This window comes from Mastigoproctus giganteus, chromosome 6, assembly GCF_048544385.1.
Source record: "Mastigoproctus giganteus isolate SK-2022 chromosome 6, ASM4854438v1, whole genome shotgun sequence".
Taxonomy (NCBI): domain Eukaryota; kingdom Metazoa; phylum Arthropoda; class Arachnida; order Uropygi; family Thelyphonidae; genus Mastigoproctus; species Mastigoproctus giganteus.
Genome location: NC_143580.1, coordinates 198,036,084 through 198,058,285, shown reverse-complemented (window position 1 = coordinate 198,058,285; position 22,202 = coordinate 198,036,084). Strand labels below are relative to the sequence as shown.

The window sequence follows — 22,202 nt, the reverse complement described above, 5'->3', positions numbered from 1 at the left end:
TGCTGCCATCTGTCGTGAACTATTTTTATTATTGTCACTTTTTACAGTGATCAAGATAGAGTTGTCATACTATTTAAAATTAGATTTTTTTCTCATGGCGGTTGAGTTAGTTTCTAGGAAGGTTCTGTGGTATTCCTTCCAGAGACTTTTTTTTTTTTTTTAATCTCTCAAGCAAATAAATTGACTACAGAACTTACTGCCTCAAAGTGGTCTGAGAATCTTAGAGTAGTCAAGTTATATTTCTTCTCAGAGCGGTCTTAGAGTGGTCAAGTTAGATTTTAAAGCATAAATGTGAAATGGAATAAATACAGCATAAATCAACGCAAATAGGGCAGCGTTCTAAACGTTCTGTCGCACTCAATATCATCCGATCATTGTATGATAAATTCTCCGCATGAAATAATCGTTCGGAGAGGTACCTTTGAACTCTCTGTGCGTTATTTATATCAGATATAAAATGCAGGCGCTACTACATCGCAGTATTCTAAAATGGGCCCAAATCCTCTTCGAACATATGTTTTAAAAGCTTTAATCAATGATCGTTTATTTTGAGATACGAATTTTGAAACACAAGTCTGGCAACTTTAAAGAGGTAACTTTGTTTGTCAGAAATAATAACACCGTTAATTTTGTTATTGAGTATTCTGCCCAAACATAGATCCTAATTCTGAAAATATACTTGCTAACACTAAACACCTAAATCCAGAGGGAGGAAAGGCTACGCGAGACCGATTGATTCAACTTGAGTTGTCTATAATTGGTTCTTTTTTTCCACGTCATCGATAGAATTCGGATCTTTACAACTTCGTGCTTTACTTAGCTACGTCCCACCACAGAGGATACAACTTACAAACGAAAAAAAAAAAAAAAAACACCTGAATTATTACACATCAGTGTGGTTCTTAAAAGAATCATAAATTAACTTATTCTTATCTGAAATTACAAAGTCGGACATTTTTTTTTATAATTAATAAGACAGTTGTTGTCATCGGTGCTTGGATACTTATCATCTCAGGATGCATTTCAGGTTGGTTCCTTCTCAAGTTGATTTTTACACTACAGGTGAGATCTTGGGAGATTTTGGCTTAAAGAACCTCTCGGAGCCAGCGCTTTGAAAACAGACAGAACATATTATATATCCCTCTTGCAGTTATTGAAACAAAAAGAAAAAAGAAAAAAAAAAAAAAACCCTCAGATGGGCAACCATTTTATTAAAGGACGATAATCAATAACTACTTGACAATAAATTGCGCTTTCCTGTTATTACCTGGTTGCTACTATTTTTTTTTATTCGATCCTCGTAAACACAAAGTTTTAAACTCAGAAAGAATGGTGGCATTGTCAAGCGCTGTTCTGCAAATAGATGAAATGTTACGTTGACGCTGATGCTGACTAAATTGCAAGCCAATGTTCAAGCGACTGGAACCTTGGGGGAATTTGTAAAGGGAAAGCTATTGAAGAGGCTGCATGCACCCTTTAAAATTAATCAGAAAGGAATTAACGTCTGTTCAAAACAATAAGGCAGCTGAGAGAGAGAGAGAGAGAGAGAGAGAGAGAGAGAGAGAGAGAGAGAGAGAGAGAGAGAGATGTTTCCTTTCCTAGAAAATCTACGAACGTTTTTAAGAAAAGATGCGAAAATTTCTTCCAGCTTTGATTTAGTTTCCAGGATGAAATGGAATTTAAAATAAATAATAGTGACTGCGAAATTGTGATCAATTTTGGCTGATAGAATTTTCTTCGTTGTTGGAAACGCTTCTACCAATTCGTGACTGTAATAGAGGCCCATTATTTCCTCATTTTGAAGGGTTTACTGTCTTCGAAAAGTCAAGATTATTTTATGAGAATGTGGACATCTCTGAAGAACGAAAAAGAAGACAACTCTTTATTGAATACATAAAATCACACGCTAATATGGAACTTGCTTCGGAGGGAATATGTGCTCAAAAACTGGTATAAATTTATGTCATCTTCCTCATTATTACTGCTTGATTTCGAATTTTAGCCGAAATACGGTGGGGAGAAAGCACAGTCTTATAGTAGATTTGGAATTTGTTCTGACATTTGTCTAATTGAAATAAGTCAATAATTTCTACCTTAATATATAAGTTGCTTTTCTCATTCTTTTATTGATAAATTTTAAAACTGAATTTTGAATTTTTCATTTAGGAAATTTGCGACGAACCACGATTGTTTGTGGAGGGCGCCACGAGATTCGACTGTGTGCAAGGAGAACTCGGTAAATATGTATTTATTTATTTATTTTGTAAATGGTATTATCTTTCATTTTCTACTCCATAAATTATTTAGTTATCAATACTTTTAAAATAAAGTAATTTAGCATCAACTGGAGTGAACTATAATACGCTCCGTACTTGAGAAACGTGGCGAATGCGATTGACAACCCCAAGGGACAAATTTTTCTTAAAGCTTCTTAATTATAGCTTTTCTATAGTTATAAGTTGGTGTTCCATCCAAATTGTCAATCGCATTCGCTGGAGGGAACGGGCCCCCGATATGTAAAAAACATTTTTTCTTCTAGCGTGTGCAGATGCGATGCTGTAATTAGAGAATTTACCGCGGGTGAGTTAACATTTGTTATGAGGATTCAGAATTTTATGAACACACACTGGAAGTTTTGTTTACTGAGAATTAATGGTATAATAATTACTTTTATAAGCTATATTCGCTGTCTGTTAAGTCTGTATTCTCCACACTTCTAAGCTCGTTTGATACTGCATGTCTGCCAATCTAATTTCGGGGAATCTATTTTACTTAGAGAGATGAAAGTCACATAAGTAGATTCCCCTGTGAATTGTAAGGCACAATAAGATTTTGAACCTCCAGAATAAAGAGGGAAATGGTTTCCACTTTTAAGGAGATTTTCTTTAAATATATAGCGATTAGTGACGTAGATGGATTGGATTTATAGGATAAGAACCTCTAAGGACATATAAGACATGGCAACATATCTGGACCCCGGGTACTGGTGTGGAGGCCACTTTTGTTTTTATTTATTTTAACACAGGCTTGTCCCTTTGGATAATGGGATTCGTATCCTCTACGTCTGTTCCATTTTCTTCTTTAAGGCATTTGCTTAATACGTTTATTTTGGCTCACTGTGCTACGGAGATAAACAAACTGCAGAAAGGAAGGGGACATAAGCCAAAGGCTTTAAAAGAATGTTCCTGGCGTTTTAAAATGGAGGATATAAACACAGTCTAAGTAGTATTTTTAAATAATTGCATTTCCTTTAAATATTTATGCACCTGGCTCAGTTGGATTACACCCTTGTGGGTAGCACAGTTAGTCGAGTCGCTATTCTTTTCACGTTGTGTGTGAAAGACCTGAGTTCGAATCTCGTCAGTGACGCGAGGAATTTTTATGGGCCTTTTTTTCCACTTGGCTGAGTTAGTCTATCTCAGGCAAGGGTAACCCAAGGCATTGTTACAAAACTTATCATGAAGTTTTTTTTACACTAAAACAGCTGCACTGGTGTCAGACGGTGTGGAAAAGACCCGAGTTCGAATCCCATCAGTAACGCGATAAATTTTATGGGCTGTTTTCAAAATATGACCAAGTTAGTCGGTCTCGCGTGAGGGTTGTATGGTTCCCCCACCCCCCTCCTGCAAACTTGTATTTTTCGTCTAGAAAACTGACCGAAGATTACACGCTTAACCTAACCATCTCTTCTACCTGAATCATTAAATTTCCCCTAATACAACTTAAACACTCTAAAATAACTACCAGTAACCAAATTATGTTGCTCCCGCAAGTATAACCGGAGATATTGTATGGGTTTGGCGACTTTTACCCTGTATAATAATGAACAAATTGTCTAGAAAAAATATGAACATATTTAATTTACCGAAAGAACTGCTGTTAGTTTATTTTCTCATTTATTTTTCGATTTAATTACTTTGATTTAGTTACATAATCAATTTGAATGTACGCTATCACGGTCTCTCCTTATAATTTTGTTCTTTTCAAATAAAATAGGAAATAATCGCTAATTATACTAAAAGCATAGTTGAGTTTAGGCATAATCTAACAACTTAATTTTTCTCCCTGTCTTTTTTTTCATATAAAATGTTCTTTGGCGCCTCTTTACATATTACGTGATAGAACTGCTATTAATTATTCCTGGCGGAATGCACTCTGAAGTTGTTAGACCCATGAAACTGTATTATCTTGCTAAAATATTTCCATAAAGTCATATTTCAACGGACTTTATGTGAGCCAGCATACGGATTCTTACAAACATACATTATTCACGAACGTTGCTGCAACATATTTGGAGACGGAATGATTTAAGTTGTAGGAGTTCTCTGCGCCCTATTAAACACGTCTACTCGCAAATTCACTCTGAAAAGGTACAATCATTCTGTTGCAGCGAATAGACCATAATTGATTAGATCTATCGTAATATAGATTCGAATAAATATAAAAACTTAGCAAAGAAAATTAAACTCTAAGAAGTTTTCGAAAAAAGTATTCATAAAGAATCCAACGTCTTAAATGCATAAAGTGGATATTTTCACTTCTGCACACCTGTCTCTCGCGCGCACACACACAAAAAAAGTCATTTAAACACTTTTTATTTCGGTCATTGTAAGGTTGCAGATGGAGGTTGGGGCGTAATGCGCAAGTCATTCCTATGAGGAAATCCAACTGGGAGTTTAGTTTCATTCGGAATAGTAATATTTTTTTATCGATTCGTAAACTTTCCTTCCATACCTAGCAACTTAGCATTCAGCAGAATAATATTTATCGATTTCTTAAATATGCTGATAGCATTTCCTCTTATAACAGTGGCTGCCGATTTCGGTAGACAGATCTCGCTTTTCCAACTTCGAAGCGAAATCATACTTAGGGATTCTGAATAATAAATCACCGAAAATAAATAAAATTTCTCCTCAAATCTTTCTAATTCACCGTCCCATTAACTGCAGTACAATACGCTAACTATATCCCACCGTCATGCATTACTCTAAGGTTTCATTATACCTGATGGAATTTACCTCGCTTCCGAAAGAACGAAAAACAAAGAATGCAGACTAACGAGAATTTTCATTTTCTTCCTTCATTTTCTTAAAATCACATGTGACAATGGAATTAGCGAGAAATGAAGTCGAGCTAATCAACTGACTCTTTTATAAGGAACAAAAGCAGATAGCGACCAAGACCAGCCCTGTTCTCAGTATTGTACATGTCAAATACTCCGATATTATCTAAATTAAAACCCGGGAAAAACGACGCTAGTAATTACCTCCCGGAAGAAATGGTCTATCGATTGATAAGGTAATTCACTGTGATTTCTGGAAAGTAATTTCATCTTTGTTCGAACTCGCTGGATTAAAATGCAACTCCTTAAATTTTCTCTCTTTTTTTTTTTTTTTTTTTTTGTTTGTGTGCTTGCGTGAGCGCACGAGGATTGAACAACCCTTCCGGTGGTGAATCTTTATGATTTTGGTATTTTTTTATGAGGCTACTTAGTTACGGGGGAAAAAAAAAAGTTATAAAAGTAATGAAAATTTCACTCATCCTTCAGTGAATTGGAACTATTAAAATCGCTTTTCATAAAGACTAAGGCAGAAACTTCGGTAGTTTAATAGTTTGGAAGCACAAACAGAAGCACTACAATGGAGAGATTATTACAAAGTTATTCATCTAGCCATTCGTTGTGTACATAAATGGTAAAAAAAAAGCATTTGTGCTATTTAAACAGAGGCTCCTTGTAAACATTTCTCCTTCTTTATGGCACTAATTGGTCTTGCGTTGAACTCTGTCGAGTATTTTCATACTTGCAGATTTATAATGATTAAAAATTAAGGAAGAAGAAAAACATTTATTAATGACGCAACCAAACCATCAACTTGCTAAATAAGAATTTATTGCTTTTTCACTGCAATCAAAATAATAGGACAATAAAGGGAAGGGGAAAAATATGATTGTTACTTTCTTGTCATTAAAACACATTTACGTCAACAAATATTGTTCTGCATAATGGGATTCGAATCCTTTCGGTGAACACATTGGATTTATGGAACATTTTAAAGAGGTTTTTAGCGAAAATATATGTTTTTCGTGATGTTTTTCAACCTGTAAAAGCCAAACTGAGATTAGAACACACCCGATTTGCAGCCACGACGCCTCGTGGCCTGAGTTGCTTTGACCTCAATTCAAAACAACTGCAACCATCCCGTTTTTTTTTTTGTGTGTACAGTATATAAATTTCAGACTCCAAGTCTTCTTTAATTTTAACGCTTGTTTGTTAATACGCACTCTTGTTTATTAAAAATAAAATAAAACTCTGGGAAAACGTATACCATACATAAATTTTCACTTTCTCTTTTAGTAAATACACAAAAAATTCTCATAAATTTGGTTTGGTTTGGTTGAACCCCCCTTCCCTTTATGTAGGTCGTCTTACGTATGTTGCGTAGTGGAGGTGTATTAATTTGAGTAAAATCTGCATAACAGTAAAAAAAAGGTAAAGAAAGTGGTAAGCGTACATAGTATTCCCTTATACAGAAAATTCACGAAACCAAAAGCTACAAGAATAGGGACGATGCGACATCGCTCTCACTGATGCTACAGGGACACATGCGAGATTTTGATTATATAACCGAGCCATTCTTTGTTTTCGTGTTTATTACGGTACTACAAATTGGTTTCCTCTGTAAACAGTGCCTCGGTATAGAAGCGTGTTTGTTATAAGAAAATAACAATCTCGAAAGTTTATTTTTTGAGAACTCAAAGAAAAAGTAAACCCGAAAACTTAATTCCTGACGAAGTCTTTTACCTGTTTTTATTTTTTGAAGAAAATGGATAAATTCTGTTTTAAAAAAGGTGAGCAACAATTGATATTTGCGTAAAAGTATATATGAGATGTGATCAAAAAGTTCGGAGACAACTAGTATTTGGGAAATGGTGAAGCTTACTGGCAATTTGGATGGATCTCCTTGACTCTGTATACACTGATTCAAACCTTTTCCTGTTGACCTCCCTAATAACCTTTATAGCAGCATGAGCGCTCATGTGAGAGTTTTGTCGATCACATTCCAGTTAATCCTTGCATAACCTTTCTAATGATAACCCTTTATTCGTATTCGTAGCGTTTTTAGATGTTTAGGCAATTTTTTTTTTTAATTTTCACAGGTGACAATGAGGTATTTCTAAAAATTTATAACTTCTTAACTTTTGTACATTAGTGTATATAACAAAAAAGATTACAAACAGTAACCTGCCCATATATTTTGACTGTTAATCCAAGTTTAAAAAATCGTAAAAAAGTGCCCCATTCATTTATTTTTTCATGATCACACGATCTTGTTATGAAAATTTTTGGAAGACTTTTTTAAAACTAAACTTAACACTAGATTCTGCGCAAAGGAACATTTTTCATCGAACCTTCTACTTATTAACAATCTTTTCGTAGCAAAAGTCCCAGCTCCAAAAAAAAAAAAAAAAAAAATCAATTCTAAAGGAAACGCACTTGAGCCTTTTCACTTTTCTGCCAGAGGGACACAAAGGGGAAACATAAAGCGGTCACATTTTGCCAAAAGCAAAAAAAGTCATTAGCCGTAATTTACAGCAAGCCCATAGCTTTATATCAGCAAATAAATAATACAAATTGCAGAAAACGTGCTAAATTTAATCTCTTAAAATGATGCGTTGAATTAAAAGAATTATACGAATGCCGTGTGGTAGATATTTGCATAGTCTGTCTCTCTGGAAATATGTTTTTGCCATCTGTGAAGTTGTCGCCTCGTCCAGTTGCAGATAACAAAATAAACCACCTGTTTTATTTGATGTGTTTCTCATTGACGTTTGCAGCCATTGCAGATATTTCCCCCGATGGCGTGTTGTCTGACAGGGAGCGCTGCATCCACTTATTTCACGCTATTTTTACTGAACATTACAGATACAATATCTTTAGCCGCAGGCGTCAATAATTCTTCTCCAATCATGTGTGGCTTTCTATTCTAGTCATTCTACGAGATTTGTGTAATGCTTCAAAAAGCTTTCTTCTCTATTTGCCGTAGAAGGCAACGCGTTTTATTTTCTTCGCCTTCAGTTCGTTTAATTTACTGCGAAAACTGCCCAAGTTTTATCCTTTAAAAATTCGTGTCTCTAGACGGGTGGGAAGGGGGAGGGAGGAATTTTTCCTTTCGTTTGTTCCTTCACAGATTATACTACGAATTTCAACAGCTTTTTTATGTATGCAAATCCAGATGTAATCTGCGAATTACGGTTAAACAAAAGGAAAATCAAATCGGATAACCAATCATTTTAGATAAAAAAATAAAAAACACTTTGTTTATTCGACATAATTATTATCTCCATTATTAATAATAAGTATTGATATACAATATGACCTGGAATAAAATAGCTGGAAAGGTGGCGCTACATATCTCGTTATGGCTCTCGCATGGCAGAAGACGAGATGTTATCGACAACGTCAGTAAGAGTGGTTTTTGGCAGTCTTTATTGCACAATATTCGATTGTAAGTTTTGAAAATATGATGGTTTGCCGTTTATCACTTATCTGGAGAGACAGCCTTGAGCAGCCAATGCTCCAAAAAATTCCAAGGACTATCCCTCATGGATAGTCCTTCGCTAATATTAATGAAACCATCAGTTAACTTGCGAATAATCAAGTTTCATATCGCGAATGAACTGAACGTGAAAAAGAACCTCACCACTGAGATTGGATCAGGCGTTTTTTTTCATATAGGATCCAAGTTGTTTATGAGTTACGTGACCCTATTAAAAAAGTGTGTGGGGGGGAAAAAGGGAACTGTACTATTCTCAGATCCTGGTGATGCAGTACGAAATTGAGAATTTTCTTCAAACATTTCATTTTCAGATGTACAGCTGTCAGGATACATTAACACAAACAAACGAATAACACATTTCCTAGAGTACCAGCTGCCAAATGAATTTGTTGGCATACCATAATGAACTTGATCTCATACCAAATGAAATGAACTTAGCAATGTGGTGCGCCATATCAAGGGGTCACTGGAATCACCTCTCTCTAGGATGAGGACAGGTGTACTGCTACTGCCAACCGAGAGCATTATCGGAACATCACTGCGGTCAGATTCATAAATGAACTGAAACGATTTTGTCATTCCAGGAACCCAAGTTTCAAAAGGCAATGGTTTCAACAGGCGCAGTCCCATTGTTGTAAAAACATATTGAGAGGATCCGACTATCCGTATCCAACCCACTCACCTGATTTAACACAAATGGATGTCTACTGGTTGGAGATTGTCAAGGAAAATGTTTATCGTGCTCCCGTACTTGAGAATTCTACAAGATCTGCGATAATAATAAATAAAAAAAAAATAAAAATAAATAAAATAAACCGGATTTTATGCAGCAGTATTTGATTATTCGGTACTTTCCAGTATTAGATTATTCGCAAGTCAACTGATGGTTTCATTAATATTAGCGAAGCACTGTCCAACAAAGATAGTCCTTGGGAATTTTTTGGCGCATTGGCTGCCTCTCCAGAATAAGTGACAAATGGCAAACCACCATATTTTCAAAACTTCGTTGGTACTTATCGTGTCGATGTTGGCATGTTATCTTGTTACTGTCCAGAGTTGTAAGCTCCAACAAAGGACAAGTTGTTGGACACGTGATCATCGATGATTACGTAACGTCATGGTATGTTTCTAGTTAAATAATGTCTAAAGAAAACCTCCGGTTGAACAGATGCATATTCCAACCCGAACCTTTCCAGGCTTCAGTTTCGAATTCAATTGAAGAATCAGCCAGGGAAAAAAAAAAAAAAATCTATAAGGCATTTTTCCGTGAGCCAGATCTTTCTGGCATTCATTTCGGAAGTGTACATAGTCGTGGATAGTTGCTTTAATAGCCTAGATATTTAAAAACATAATAAGGTTTCATTCTAATAATAAAATCAATAGTTTGATTATAATTATATTATAATGGATCCAGAAAAGAGCTCATATTCAGCAGGCAAAAAAACATCGAGACGTTTTTCGAATAAGCTTTTAATATCAGCCTAAGAAGGGTATAACTGAGCTACTTTAATAACGATCGTTTCAGCGTAATACGTATTTAAATATTTTGAATGGAACATTCTCCAAGTCACTTCACTTCAGACTTATTCGGAATAAATTAATTTATTTTCCTCCGAACAGTCAGCTGTGGCTTTTTAATTATGGATGCAAAGAGCAAGTTCCTGATTAATGTGATGTGAAGATTAGGTATCGATTCTTTTATGCTGCTCATCAGAATTTATTGTAATTGGAAGCTGCGTTCATTTTAATTTTTTTTTCTCTGCTACATTTACTTTGCTATTATATTTCAGCTTTGTTTTGTTTCGTCTCAACGTTCTTAGTATCTGTTTTTGCATCTGTCAGGGCATTATCCATTTTCTATACACTGCTTCTCTCTCTCTCTCCCTCTTTATAAAAAGTTCAATTTCTTTCGTTTTTTTTTTTTGACGAAAAATTAGTTTAAAAATGCAGTCGCTGTTAAAGCACGTAGGAAGATTCCGCTCTGAAAAATACTGGAGCATATTATGCCTCTTTAACTGGAAATTAATTGCTGGAATTTCTCGTAGATAAGCCATCCGCCGTTTTTTTTTTTTTTTTTCCCCTTTTCCTTTCCTGTTTTTTTTAGCCCTTCTAGCTTTGCTCTAATAATTGCTCCGCTGTTTCATGTAATAATAGAATCTGTAAATAAATGGGACTATGTTATTGTAGATATTACTGAAAACTCGCCGAATTAAAAAGAGCAAATAACATTACCCTAATTGTTAAGAGATTGCTGGTTTTATCTATTGAAGAAAATCATTAATCCAGCATTACGGGACTCGTATTTCGGAAAATGGGGATGCTTAGTTAGGTTTTGTTTCTACTTCGGAAAACCCATACACGCAGTTTTGTTAGCAATGAGCCTCGTATTTTTGTGGTGTTGTACAAGTTCCAAAACGCACCCTATACAGGGCCTTAGCCAACTCTAAGTATTTTAGGCTTCAGAAATTTGCATGCAACCAAATAAAGTTTCGTTAGTAATGGGGACCTTGATTAATATTTTTGCATCATTGTCCGTTACTTCTTTCCTATGCCTCTAGTCGAAATCAACGGATTACTAGATGGACCAATCCTTTGAAAACTCTTCTTATTAAAATCTACTTAAGCAAGGAGGCTAACGATATAATCATGCACCAGACTTTCTGTTAGCTATTTCCTTCCGTATTCCATTAATACTATTCAGCAATGAGGTCTTCTTCATTCACCTTTCTTTCTTTCGTTCTCCGTAGTCCACAGTTCCTTAGCGAATATTATTTCGTAGAAATGAAAGGCTGTTTTAATATTGCTTCTGCTTTATCGAATGCAGATGGAAGCTGAAGTTAATCACGGGATATGTTATTATGACGACTTTCTTGAATTTTTCTTTTTTATTTATGGATAAGTATATACAGGGTGTCTCAAAAATATTGATACAAACGTTTAGGGGAGGTAGGTAACATCTAAAGGAATGTGAATCGCATAGGAACCCATAACCGGAAACGTCACGGGAAAGTAATAGCAGAGGCACAAGAAGCAGAAATGACACAAGACAGTAATTAGTGGAAAACATTTATTTGACATAATATTAACAATGGAGTACGAGATGGATGCATTTCATGATGTTACAACAGATGTTCGAAGGTTCCACCATGAGACGCGATGCATGCGTGACACCGACGCAGCATGGATTGGCGGACACGGTCGAACACAGCTAAAGTTTCTTTGACAGTAGCAGCAGCGCAGACGAGTCTCGCCACGAGATCCATTTCCGTCTCCACAGGCGATTCATACACGATAGATTTGAGGGCCCCCACAGAAAGAAATCAAGGCTCGATAAATCAGGTGAGCGTGGGGGCCAGGCAACGGATCCACCACTGCCAATCCATCGACGCCCAAAACGCCTGTTCAAATGGTCACGAACACATCTTCCATAATGGGCAGGCGCCCCGTCATGTTGAAACCAAAGGTTGCGTCTCACATTTGCTGGAACATCATCAAGTAACCCTGGTAGAACTTGTTCAAGAAATATTCGATATTTAGCGGAGTTCATGCAGGATGGTAACAGGTATGGGCCGACTAAGCAGTCACCGACCATACCTGCCCACACATTTATTGCGAAGCGATGTTGTGCCGCATGGGGACGCACACCGTGTGGGTTATCGTGAGCCCACACATGAGCATTGTGCTGATTGAATAAGCCTTCCCGAGTGAAATAAGCCTCATCCGTGAACAAAACATAGGCTGGAAAATTCAAGTCTTGAACACTTTCTTGGAGAAACCATTGCGCAAAAGCCACACGTGCAGGATGATCTTGGGGGAGCAGAAACTGAACCCTTTGGAGATGAAAGGGGTGTAAGGAATCGTCGTGCCAAACACGCTTACACTGCAACGAGACACTCCTAAGGCAGAGGCAACGGCACGTGTGCTGGTAGTAGGATTATTCTGGACTGCATTCAACACAGTTTCTTCCATGGCGGGAGTTCGCGTCGAACATGGTCTACCCGCACTACTCCTGTTACCTCTAAATGACCCATAATCGCACAAATTTTGATGCACACGCGCAAACAAACGGTGGTCCGGTACATGTCTGTCTGGGAAGCGTTCTCCATAAATTCGTTGAGCGGCTCGTCCATTGCCCTCTGCTAATCCATACACTAGGTGCATGTCTGCCAGCTCACAGTTCGTATATCGATGCATGCTCTTCTTGCGGCGGCTACTGCTTGAATGAGTAAACCAGAAATTTTCCCTCTTGCGAACTGATGAACAGCGCCGTCTACCGACTTACGGTGATGTTTCCGGTTATGGGTTCCTATGCGATTCACATTCCTTTAGATGTTACCTACCTCCCCTAAACGTTTGTACCAATATTTTTGAGACACCCTGTATATATTTTTTCCCTCTGTTGTACACTGCTTGGCTATTTTATTTCTCATCACATCGTAATCACGTTGAAATGCTCTTAGTACTATATACAGTATTTTATATTTATATTTTTATAACTTATATTTTATTTACACAAGATTATATTAAATAGGGATGTACAGGGTTAAAGATTTGCGAAATACGGTTTGGTTGGCGTGAATAGAATTTCGATATTCACATTGCAACACTGTCCAAGTGCGGTCCACAGTCAAAGTTCACTATACAAATTAGATGTCTTCGCGTGTAGCACTGGTTATAATCACCATTACACCAGCTTAAAGGGCATCCAAACCTCCCGTATTGCCAGTCCAATTAGCACCACCAAGGAACATGCTGTCAACCTTATCAGGTAAAGACAGTCGACATACCTTAAACAAGCCCTTGGTAACACCGCGCTGCACTGCAGCTCAGAGTCGAGCCCGTCACCACCAAATACGGAGGATGCGGAAAGGTCAGGGAATGACCACCGCATATCCCGGAGCAATATGGCCTTAGTTGCTAATGCTCCTAAAAAAAAAACCAAATAACAACAACAGCAGCTCAGAGTCGTCCACAACCTTGTATGCCAGGATAGTTGTCCTTCCCCCACCTATCAAGGGCAATGTTTTGACCGGGGATAAAAACCAACCTTCTCAACCTGGCACACTGCTTGTGGGTGGGAATGTTTCGGGATACAACACGGTTGGAATAATGGGAAACTCAGTTAATCCACCCTGTGGCCAAGAACAGCAGACCACAGTAAACGCTAACAGGACGCAAGCTCTAGATATTTACACTAAGTTTTCCGATGTTTATTATTTCACTTCAATTGCCACCAGAGAACAGACTTTTGTGTCTAGACTGCGTCCACTGACAAAGCCTGCTAGCACCAAAGCCATGTGTGAAGCCAAACTGGAGACTATTGCGGTCAGACAAGTGAAAACGAGGCACCCGTCTTACAGCTCTTTCATTATTTCCTGTACACCGAGAAGAAGTTTCTAAAGCCATTCAAGGATAAATTGGCAAGAATTTTAAGAACTGAGAATTGTCCAGCTCGCAAACAATAGAAAACACAGCCCAATGATGAAATAAAGCAAACTATAACCTGCTTCCTACAAAATGTAAGGAGTGTGGCAAACAAACTACATACTCTACAATCCCTTGTAGGATGATCTAGATTTCATTTGCTTGGTTATGCGATAAAAAAAAAAACACTTGGGCTTCATCTTAACCCAAGCAAATCAGCCCAGCTCACTATCTCTAATAGGAAAATCAAAACTAACGTACCAATTACAGTTGGAGGTGCTTCAGTTTCGAAGGCGATCCCTCATTTGGATCTAGGGTCAATGTGGGATGACAGTATAACGTTTGTACCCCACTTTTACCCACATGAAAGCTAAAACGTATTCCGTTCTTTGGGACAGCCACCAGGCGTCGTCCCCGTACCCTTATAAGCTTCGCAGATTTGGCCCGCTGCCTAGTTGGCATCTTAAAGCCGTTCACGGGACTTGAATATTGGTTGTTCATATAGCTCAATAGAGTCGCTGAGAACCCTTTCGCCAATTCATGAGAAAACACACTAATCTAAACTCCACGTCAAGCCTTGGAGGCTGCGAGTTATCACAAGGAATTTGTTGACGCTTGCTCAACTCCGCACTGGGAAGCTAGATGCCCCAAAGATCGACAACATAATTTCACGCACACAGTCCAGTGCGAGGCTCTCTACTGGCCCGAGCTTACCTCTCCGCTCCTCACTTAAGATATTCAGCGTATTAACACTGAAGATCGACGCCGAAAGACTTTTGCGAAGATGCAGCATAAAAAGACAAGTTTTTGGGGACTCTTTTCTCCTCACCCAACTGTGAAGAATACCTCAAAATTGATGGTCACTGTTCAGCGCCTCTGTGCATGCAAATACAACAGGCCTTGGGTGTCTGTAGGATACTCAGAGCTGTCCCCAAGACTAAACTCTAGGAATAACAGAGAGCAGTTCTCGCTCATGTCTAACAGTGTCCATATCGACAGATAGTATTGTGTAATGCCAACTATCCTGTGTCTAAATCATCAGGTAATCGTGCTAGCACTCAACCTAAGACTTGTTTCCATTTAAATTGAATGTATCTCATTAGTAAAGTGAAATGATGCTAAGAATATAAGCTGGTGTTGAAGATAAGATTTTGTAAACAAGACTTATGTAAATTTTTCAGCAGGTGGGGCTCACATATACTGCAATGTAACTTCTTGTGTATGTGGTTACTCTTACCTAAGTATGTAGTTATTACCCTCCTAGCACGTAGCTGTCCAGGGGTGAATTGTATAGGATTATTAAACTTATAGTAATAACAATAAACTTTCAACTGACGCTAAATACAGACAGTTAATTGCTACATTGGTCCTTGAGGTTGTCACTGACATTCTCTTAGATATGCCAGACAAGCTGTACTTGCTACCTGAGAGTCTAAAACGCTGATGGAACTGATATTCGGGTGACACTCAAGTCAAGTGGACCCAATTTCGGCGAAGTCCGACGGTCTGTGACAGCCAAATCCTCTGCTTGCACCTTCACGATGGTCGGACTGTTAGTAATCCTGGGTATAACCTCCATGCACAAGCACATGGTGGGTTACCACCCAGGTGTGAACCAACGTAAGCAGGGGTCGAGTCATCTACCACCTATTACCAGGCAGTACTAGGTGGTAGATGACTCTTATCAACCGGTGCAATACCACCACTTTGCTTATTGGAGGCTTGAAGTAGTGGAGCTAAGTTCCGGTCAACCCTTCCTTATCTCTTCCATCATGCAGTATGATTAATGACTTTTGAGGTTATGATAAACGTCGTGGCGAGATCCAATATTCCTTACATTTAGAGGGTACAGCTCTAAAACGGTGTTCGCAAGTCGGCCGCTAGTTAGTACACCGGACCAAACCTATTGATAACTCTCTAGGAGGCTTCCGGATCAGCTAGTGTATAATCTTGCTACCCCCTACTCTGCCAGATAGTGACTGGAGAGAGTCCGAGTAATGTGTATGCGGGGAGCATTGTCGAGGCCACGTTATGTCAATGATCTGGGTATATTCTTACCATGTGTACGCCATATCCAAAAATTTCATTACTTCATACAGCATATCCCACCCACTTTTTCTTACTATTGAATACACCATAAATTGTCAAACTAATAGAGCAAGTTTATCTGCGAAAAGATCTAAACCTCCCAAGCACTTCCTAATTCATTTCACAAATATACGTGGTCTCAATTCTAATCTCAACGATGTCCATTTCCACTTGCAGTCTCTGCCAAACCCCATGTACTTTTTCTGACAGAATCTCAGTTATCGGTTGATTCAACTACTGCTCATCTCAGATGCCCAAATTATTCGTTGTATGATTCCTTTCGCCTTAAAGGTGGTACTTGTGCATATGTCCGTTCTGATATTCCCTTGGCAATTTGGAATCTCCTCTCTTTGATCTTCTCTGGCTTAAAATCTCTCTACCTCATTGTGTCAAATTAATCTGTTGTCTCTAGGGTTCTCCCAACTCCACTTATCACTTGGAGCTCTTTGACTTCCTCTCTTTGCAACTTGACTTTCTCCAGTCCAACTTTCCTAACAGTGAGGTAATTTTCCTTGGTGATTTTAATGTTCACAACTCCAGCTGGCTTCCGTTTTCTAGTCACACCGACCCAGCTGGTCGAGATGCTCAGGCTTTTGCAATTACTAATGACCTTGCACAGATTGTTCATTTACCTACAAGAATACCGGATAATCCTAATCATACAGCCAATACGCTTCATCTTTTTCTCACAAACAACCCTTCTAAGTCAACGGTCGAAGTGAGAGGTCCTTTAGGCACTTCAGATCACAACTTGGTGATTGTCTCTTCTCCAATGGAACCTTTATCGCATGGCTATTCCCAACCTCGTGTTGTTTGGCATTACAAGAATGCAAAATGGGATGACCTGCAAGACTTCTTTTCTTCTTTTCCTTGGTCGGATTACGGTTTCAAAACTTCTGATGTCAACGTTTGCTCAGATCGTGTCAGTGAAATTATTCTTACAGGCATGGAATCCTTTATCCCACACTCCACTTTAAAATCTCGTCCTTTATCTAAACCTTGGTTTTCCAAAAAATGTGCTAAGGCTGTTCAAGAGAAGAATGATGCATATCGTAATTAGCTTGTTTCTAATTCTCCAGTTTCATTTTCTGCCTACACCAAAGCTCGAAAAATTGTAAAGCAGTTATTAATCAGTCCAAACTAGAGTTTGAACAGGCTAAGAGTAGAAAACTTGCTTCTTGCCCTAACGGTAGCCGAGCATTCTGGTTTCTTGCCAAAGCTATTGGCCGCAACTTTTGCCCATCTCTGCTCCCACCTCTGTCCAAACCAGATGGTTCTGTTGTCACTTCAGCCAAGGATAAAGCTGACCTGCTAGCATCCCATTTTTCTTCCAACTCATGTATTAATGATCTTGGTAAAACACCTCCCACCATTCCCAACACGCTCCATTCAATGTCTCCTGTGGTCTTCCGTCAAAAGGATGTCAGAAGGATTTTGAAGAATCTTGATGCTAAGAAAGTTCCTAGGTCCCGATGGTATTTCTCCAATTGTTCTCAAAACCTATGCTCCTGAACTTACTCCTATTCTTTGCCGCCTTTTTTCACTCTTATTCCAAAGGTGTTTTTCCTTCTGCTTGGAAATTTGCTCATATCCAGCCAGTTCCTAAAAACGGTGACAAATCCCTCCCATCCTATTATCGTCCCATTGCAATTACTTCTACTCTTTTTAAAGTAATGGAGAAATCAATTAACCGCTAACTCTTAAACTACCTAGAAACCTTCCGTCTGATCAACGATCGCCAGTATAGATTCCGTCAGTGTCGATCCACTGGTGATATTCTGGCCTATGTTACCCATTTATGGACTAATTCAATGGAAAGATTCGGTGAAACACAAGTAATTGCTCTTGACATCTCAAAGGCTTTCGATCGTGTTTGGCATAAAGGTCTTCTAAACAAGCTTCCATCTTATGGTTTGCCAACTGTTTTTAGTAATTGGTTATCCAGTTTTCTCTCTGATCGCTCTCTGAGGGTGATGGTAGATGGCTCACTGTCTTCTAACTTTTCTACTAATGCCGGTGTCCTCAAGGTTCAGTTCTTTCTCCCACTCTTTTCCTCTTGTATATTAATGACCTTCTTCAATTGACTGGAAATCCTATCCATAGTTTTGCCGATGATAGCACATTGCATTCCACTTTCCATTTTGAAAAACCTTGTCCTGCTCAATCAGCTTCAACTTCTCGAAAATCTGCTACCAATTCCCCATTCTCCAGTGGGGCAAAGACAACTTAGTTAATTTCAACCCTTCTAAAACTCAGTCTTATCTTATATATCTCGCAAAAAGGATTCTTCTGCTTCTATGCTTATCTTTAGTGACACTCCGATTTCTAGGCAAAATGATATATCTCTTTTGGGATTACCCTGACTTATAATCTCTCTTGGCACAAGCACATTACAAATATTGCTTCTTCTGCATCTAAAAAACTTGGTTTTCTCTTTCGCTCTCGGCGTTACTTTTCTTCCAAACAGCTGCTCACTGTATAAATCGCAAATCCGCCCAGCCATGGAATATTGTTCCCACATGTGGAGTGGTGCCCCCAAAACCTCTCTCAGGCTTCTTGATTCCAATCAGAAGAGAGCAGTTAGGTTAATTAATGATTCATCTCTAACAGAGTCTCTCCACTCGCTGTCTCATAGACGTACTGTTTCTGCTGCATGCCTCCTCTACAGATACTTCCATGGGCACTGTTCTTCTGAATTGGCTTCCATAATTCCCGCTCTCTCTTTCAAAACAGTCCGAATACGTGCCGCCACCAGCCAACATCCATTTACTGTCCAACTCCAAACTCACAGAACCAACTTTTCATCTTTCTCGTTTATCCATTCAGCTGCTGTTTTCTGGAACAACCTTCCTTCATACATATTTCCTGAAAATTACAGTCTACAGAAGTTAAAGTCTAATGTCAACAAATATCTTCTTTCCTCTTCTCAACCTCCAACCCAAGCACGGTACTAAGTACTATAGGTTCCAATACCTCTCGTGTTTGGGGTTTACATAAAAAAAAAAAAAAAAAAAAAACATAGTGTTCCCAAGAGTGTGAGACTTGAACGTTATCTTTGATGCTAATTTAGCTACCCTTAAAAATTGTACAAAGCTGACTTCTATAGATGTGATAAATTTACAAATTTACAAAACTGCAGCTCGGAATATGGTAAACTAGATAGAACTAGATACTTCTAGTTTACCCCAAAGTAGAGTCTGAGTTGCAGCTTTTCCAGTGTTGACTTAGAAAAAATGCTGTTTGCTGTGAATGTGATTCAGTGGACTTAATCTGTTAAAACTATTAAGAAATAAGATACAGAAATGAAATAAGAACAAGGTTGTAGCAACTTTTTAACTCTGCAATGGTCCCTAACTGAATTCAGTGTTTGTCTTTTTTTTGATTTTGTTCTTTGATATTGCGATGCTTCCATGCCATTCGTCGGAAGGCGCTTCCTTATCTGTTGCTTCATTATTTTAAATTCTACTGAGATGTAAGTAAAATGCACTGAAATTAATACAAATAAAATAAAAAAAATGGGAGAGCAAGCCCTCTCGCTGAAAGATTCGAAAATCACGAAATTTGATATTTTGCAAATTAAACAAGAGCCTCTAATCTCATAATCTTATCATAGTCTCACAGATGTAATCTTCTCAGCCATTCAAGGATGTCGCTCGCATTAAAAGGGCCGCTCAAAGAAAAAGAAAAGAGTCATCTACTTAAATTTTTATAGGATTATGCGAGTTGTGAATAATCATGTCAGCTTTTTCTCCGCGATGACAGCTAAAAAAATTTGGAGCAGAAATCTCTTTAATGCTACTATTATTTAATCAAAAAAAATCTTAAATCAACGCCCCAGCTGCTGAATAAAGTGAAGGCGATCTCTTTACTAAAATAATTTAGTAGCATTAAACCGGCTTCGATTTAAACCCACCTGCAGCTCTCATAAGCCCAATGATCGTTTCTGCTGTTTTAGTCATTATGCATTCATGCAAAGTACAATTTATATATAATTACCCAGCAAAACGAAATGCCCCAGAAGTTAGTGATGGTTGATGAGAGTAATTAGCTCAGAATTATTTATAAATCACTGAAAAAGTTTCTCCCCCTTCAAATGGTGGAAATTTCAAGCGCTCAAAGCACTTCGTAAATGCAATTTACTTCTAAATTGTTTATTTAGAAGACATACATTGAAGGAGACTTTCCAAATGGAGTACGTATGTGGGAGAGGAAATTAAGAGGCTCCATTTTATCATTGGAATACAGTCGTAATGGGTTAGAGAAAAGGTAGGTGCTAGTAATTTTATCAACTTGGCTACGAATTGTTTAAACGTGATTGCTTGGTTCGGTGAATCTGAATTCATGGTGGTATGAGCGCAATTTATTATTCTAGATAATATAATGATGTAGTTTGCTTCATTGCTTTGCTTCATTCTTGCAGCATAATTTTGTCTTTGGTGATAAGCCTGCTAAATCTGTTCAATCAGAAGAGTTAATTGAACAGGTCAATTTATATGGCCAGAAAATTGCCATCAATAAAGGGGCAAAAAATAAAGTGGCTAACCAATATGTCGGAAATTAGCCTGCATTAAGGTGACCCTACATACAGCATCAGGCTGGACACATCAACATTTTTATTTCCTTTCCAGTAGTGGAAAGTATCTGGGGAAATGGCTGATTTCTGCTTTCTTCAGCAAAATGATAACTGTATTTTTTAAAATTTTATCTGAGAAATATTTAAATGTATCCATTTACAGAAATGTTTAAGTGGGTAACTTAAAATTGCATATCCCGGAATGGGATTGATAATTCATTATTTTTAATTTCTCAAAAGGTCATTGGATAGAACGGGAGTATTTTAATTAATTAAATTTAAATTACAGTATTTATTGTAATTATTCTAATTTCAATTAAATTTTAATTTTAGTTAAATTTTAATGTATTTATCAAGTAAAACAATGAAGGAATCTTACAACTTCAAAAAGATGGGAAATAAAGAAAAAAAAGAAACCTGAGGCGAAATTAAAAAAAAAAAAAAAAAAGCTACCTCCCCGAAGTTGTTCGCTATCCACAGTTTTTGAGAATCCCTCTGAGATAGAAGGAAGTGAGCTTTCTGATGAAGTTTCGTACGCAAACATGCCACTGATTACGAAAGTCCCCAAGGGGCTCACATTTGGTGAGTAAGGGCTTGGCACACCCAGGGTCCTGAGCTGGATATCATCATTCTTCTCTTTCTTGATTATTCCCTTCTCTCTCTCTCTTCCAGGGTAACTCAGAAATATTTTTTTGGCTGGTGCAGCATAAGCCTCAGGCTTCCTTGCACCAATAATAATAATAAGAGAATGGAACAAGAAAAATTCCTACACAGGTGGTATGGATTGGGTCATTATCAAGGGTCATAATCTACATTATCAAGATAATGTAGATTATGACCTACATTATTAATGGATTGGATCATTATATTGGGTCATAATCTACATTATCAAGCTAGCTCATGAAATATATGAGCATTTTGATAATGAGAATGCACCCCACGAAAACGTTAAAAAAGATAGTAGAATTTTCCCTCTGTTTTCTTGGAGAAATTCTGTCACCGAACGAATAGTTTTGTTGACGGACAAATTATTGACCACAGAAAATCCTTAACTGACAATAAAGGTTATTCTTTTTATTAAATAAAAAAAAATTAAAAAATATATATATAAAAAAAAAACGTTTGTGACTGAGTTAGCGTCATTTAGGAAGTAGCAGGCATGAGCGCCGGCTACTTCCTAAATGATGCCCCGCATACTTCCTAAATTTCGTCTCGCGTTTTCGTTGCCAATCGGTTTTACTTCAGTCCGAAATATTTAGTATGAACGATGTAACGTTTTATGCTCACGTCCGCTACCTATTCTACCGAATCAACGTTAGTGACTATATTAGCGTCATTTCCGCTTCACATTTTCCTGAAAAATTGGTTTTACTTCAGTCCAAAATTTAGTAGGTGCCGCCAAAAATGTTTTCACATCAAAAATTGATGCTGAAGCAAATACATATATTTAAAATTTTCCTTTCCATGTTTGATTGTTTTCGGTTTATTAAATTTTTTTTAAGAGTCTATTTCTGTGATTTTGGGGAGAACAAACCCTTAAATTACAGGATATGCAGCCT

At 37.7% G+C, this 22,202-nt stretch overlaps 1 protein-coding gene across 6 annotated transcripts in view; it reads left to right on the top strand.

Annotated features, from left to right (window-relative positions):
* The window catches only part of CalpA (calpain A), a 698,286-nt gene that overhangs the window by 546,142 nt on the left and 129,942 nt on the right, over positions 1-22,202 (top strand). For all 6 annotated transcript variants that reach the window (XM_090376655.1, XM_090376654.1, XM_090376656.1 and 3 more), the window contains exon 3: positions 2,167-2,236. In XM_090376655.1, the coding sequence (XP_090232781.1) occupies positions 2,167-2,236 (70 nt within the window). The remainder of the gene's footprint in view (positions 1-2,166; positions 2,237-22,202) is intronic.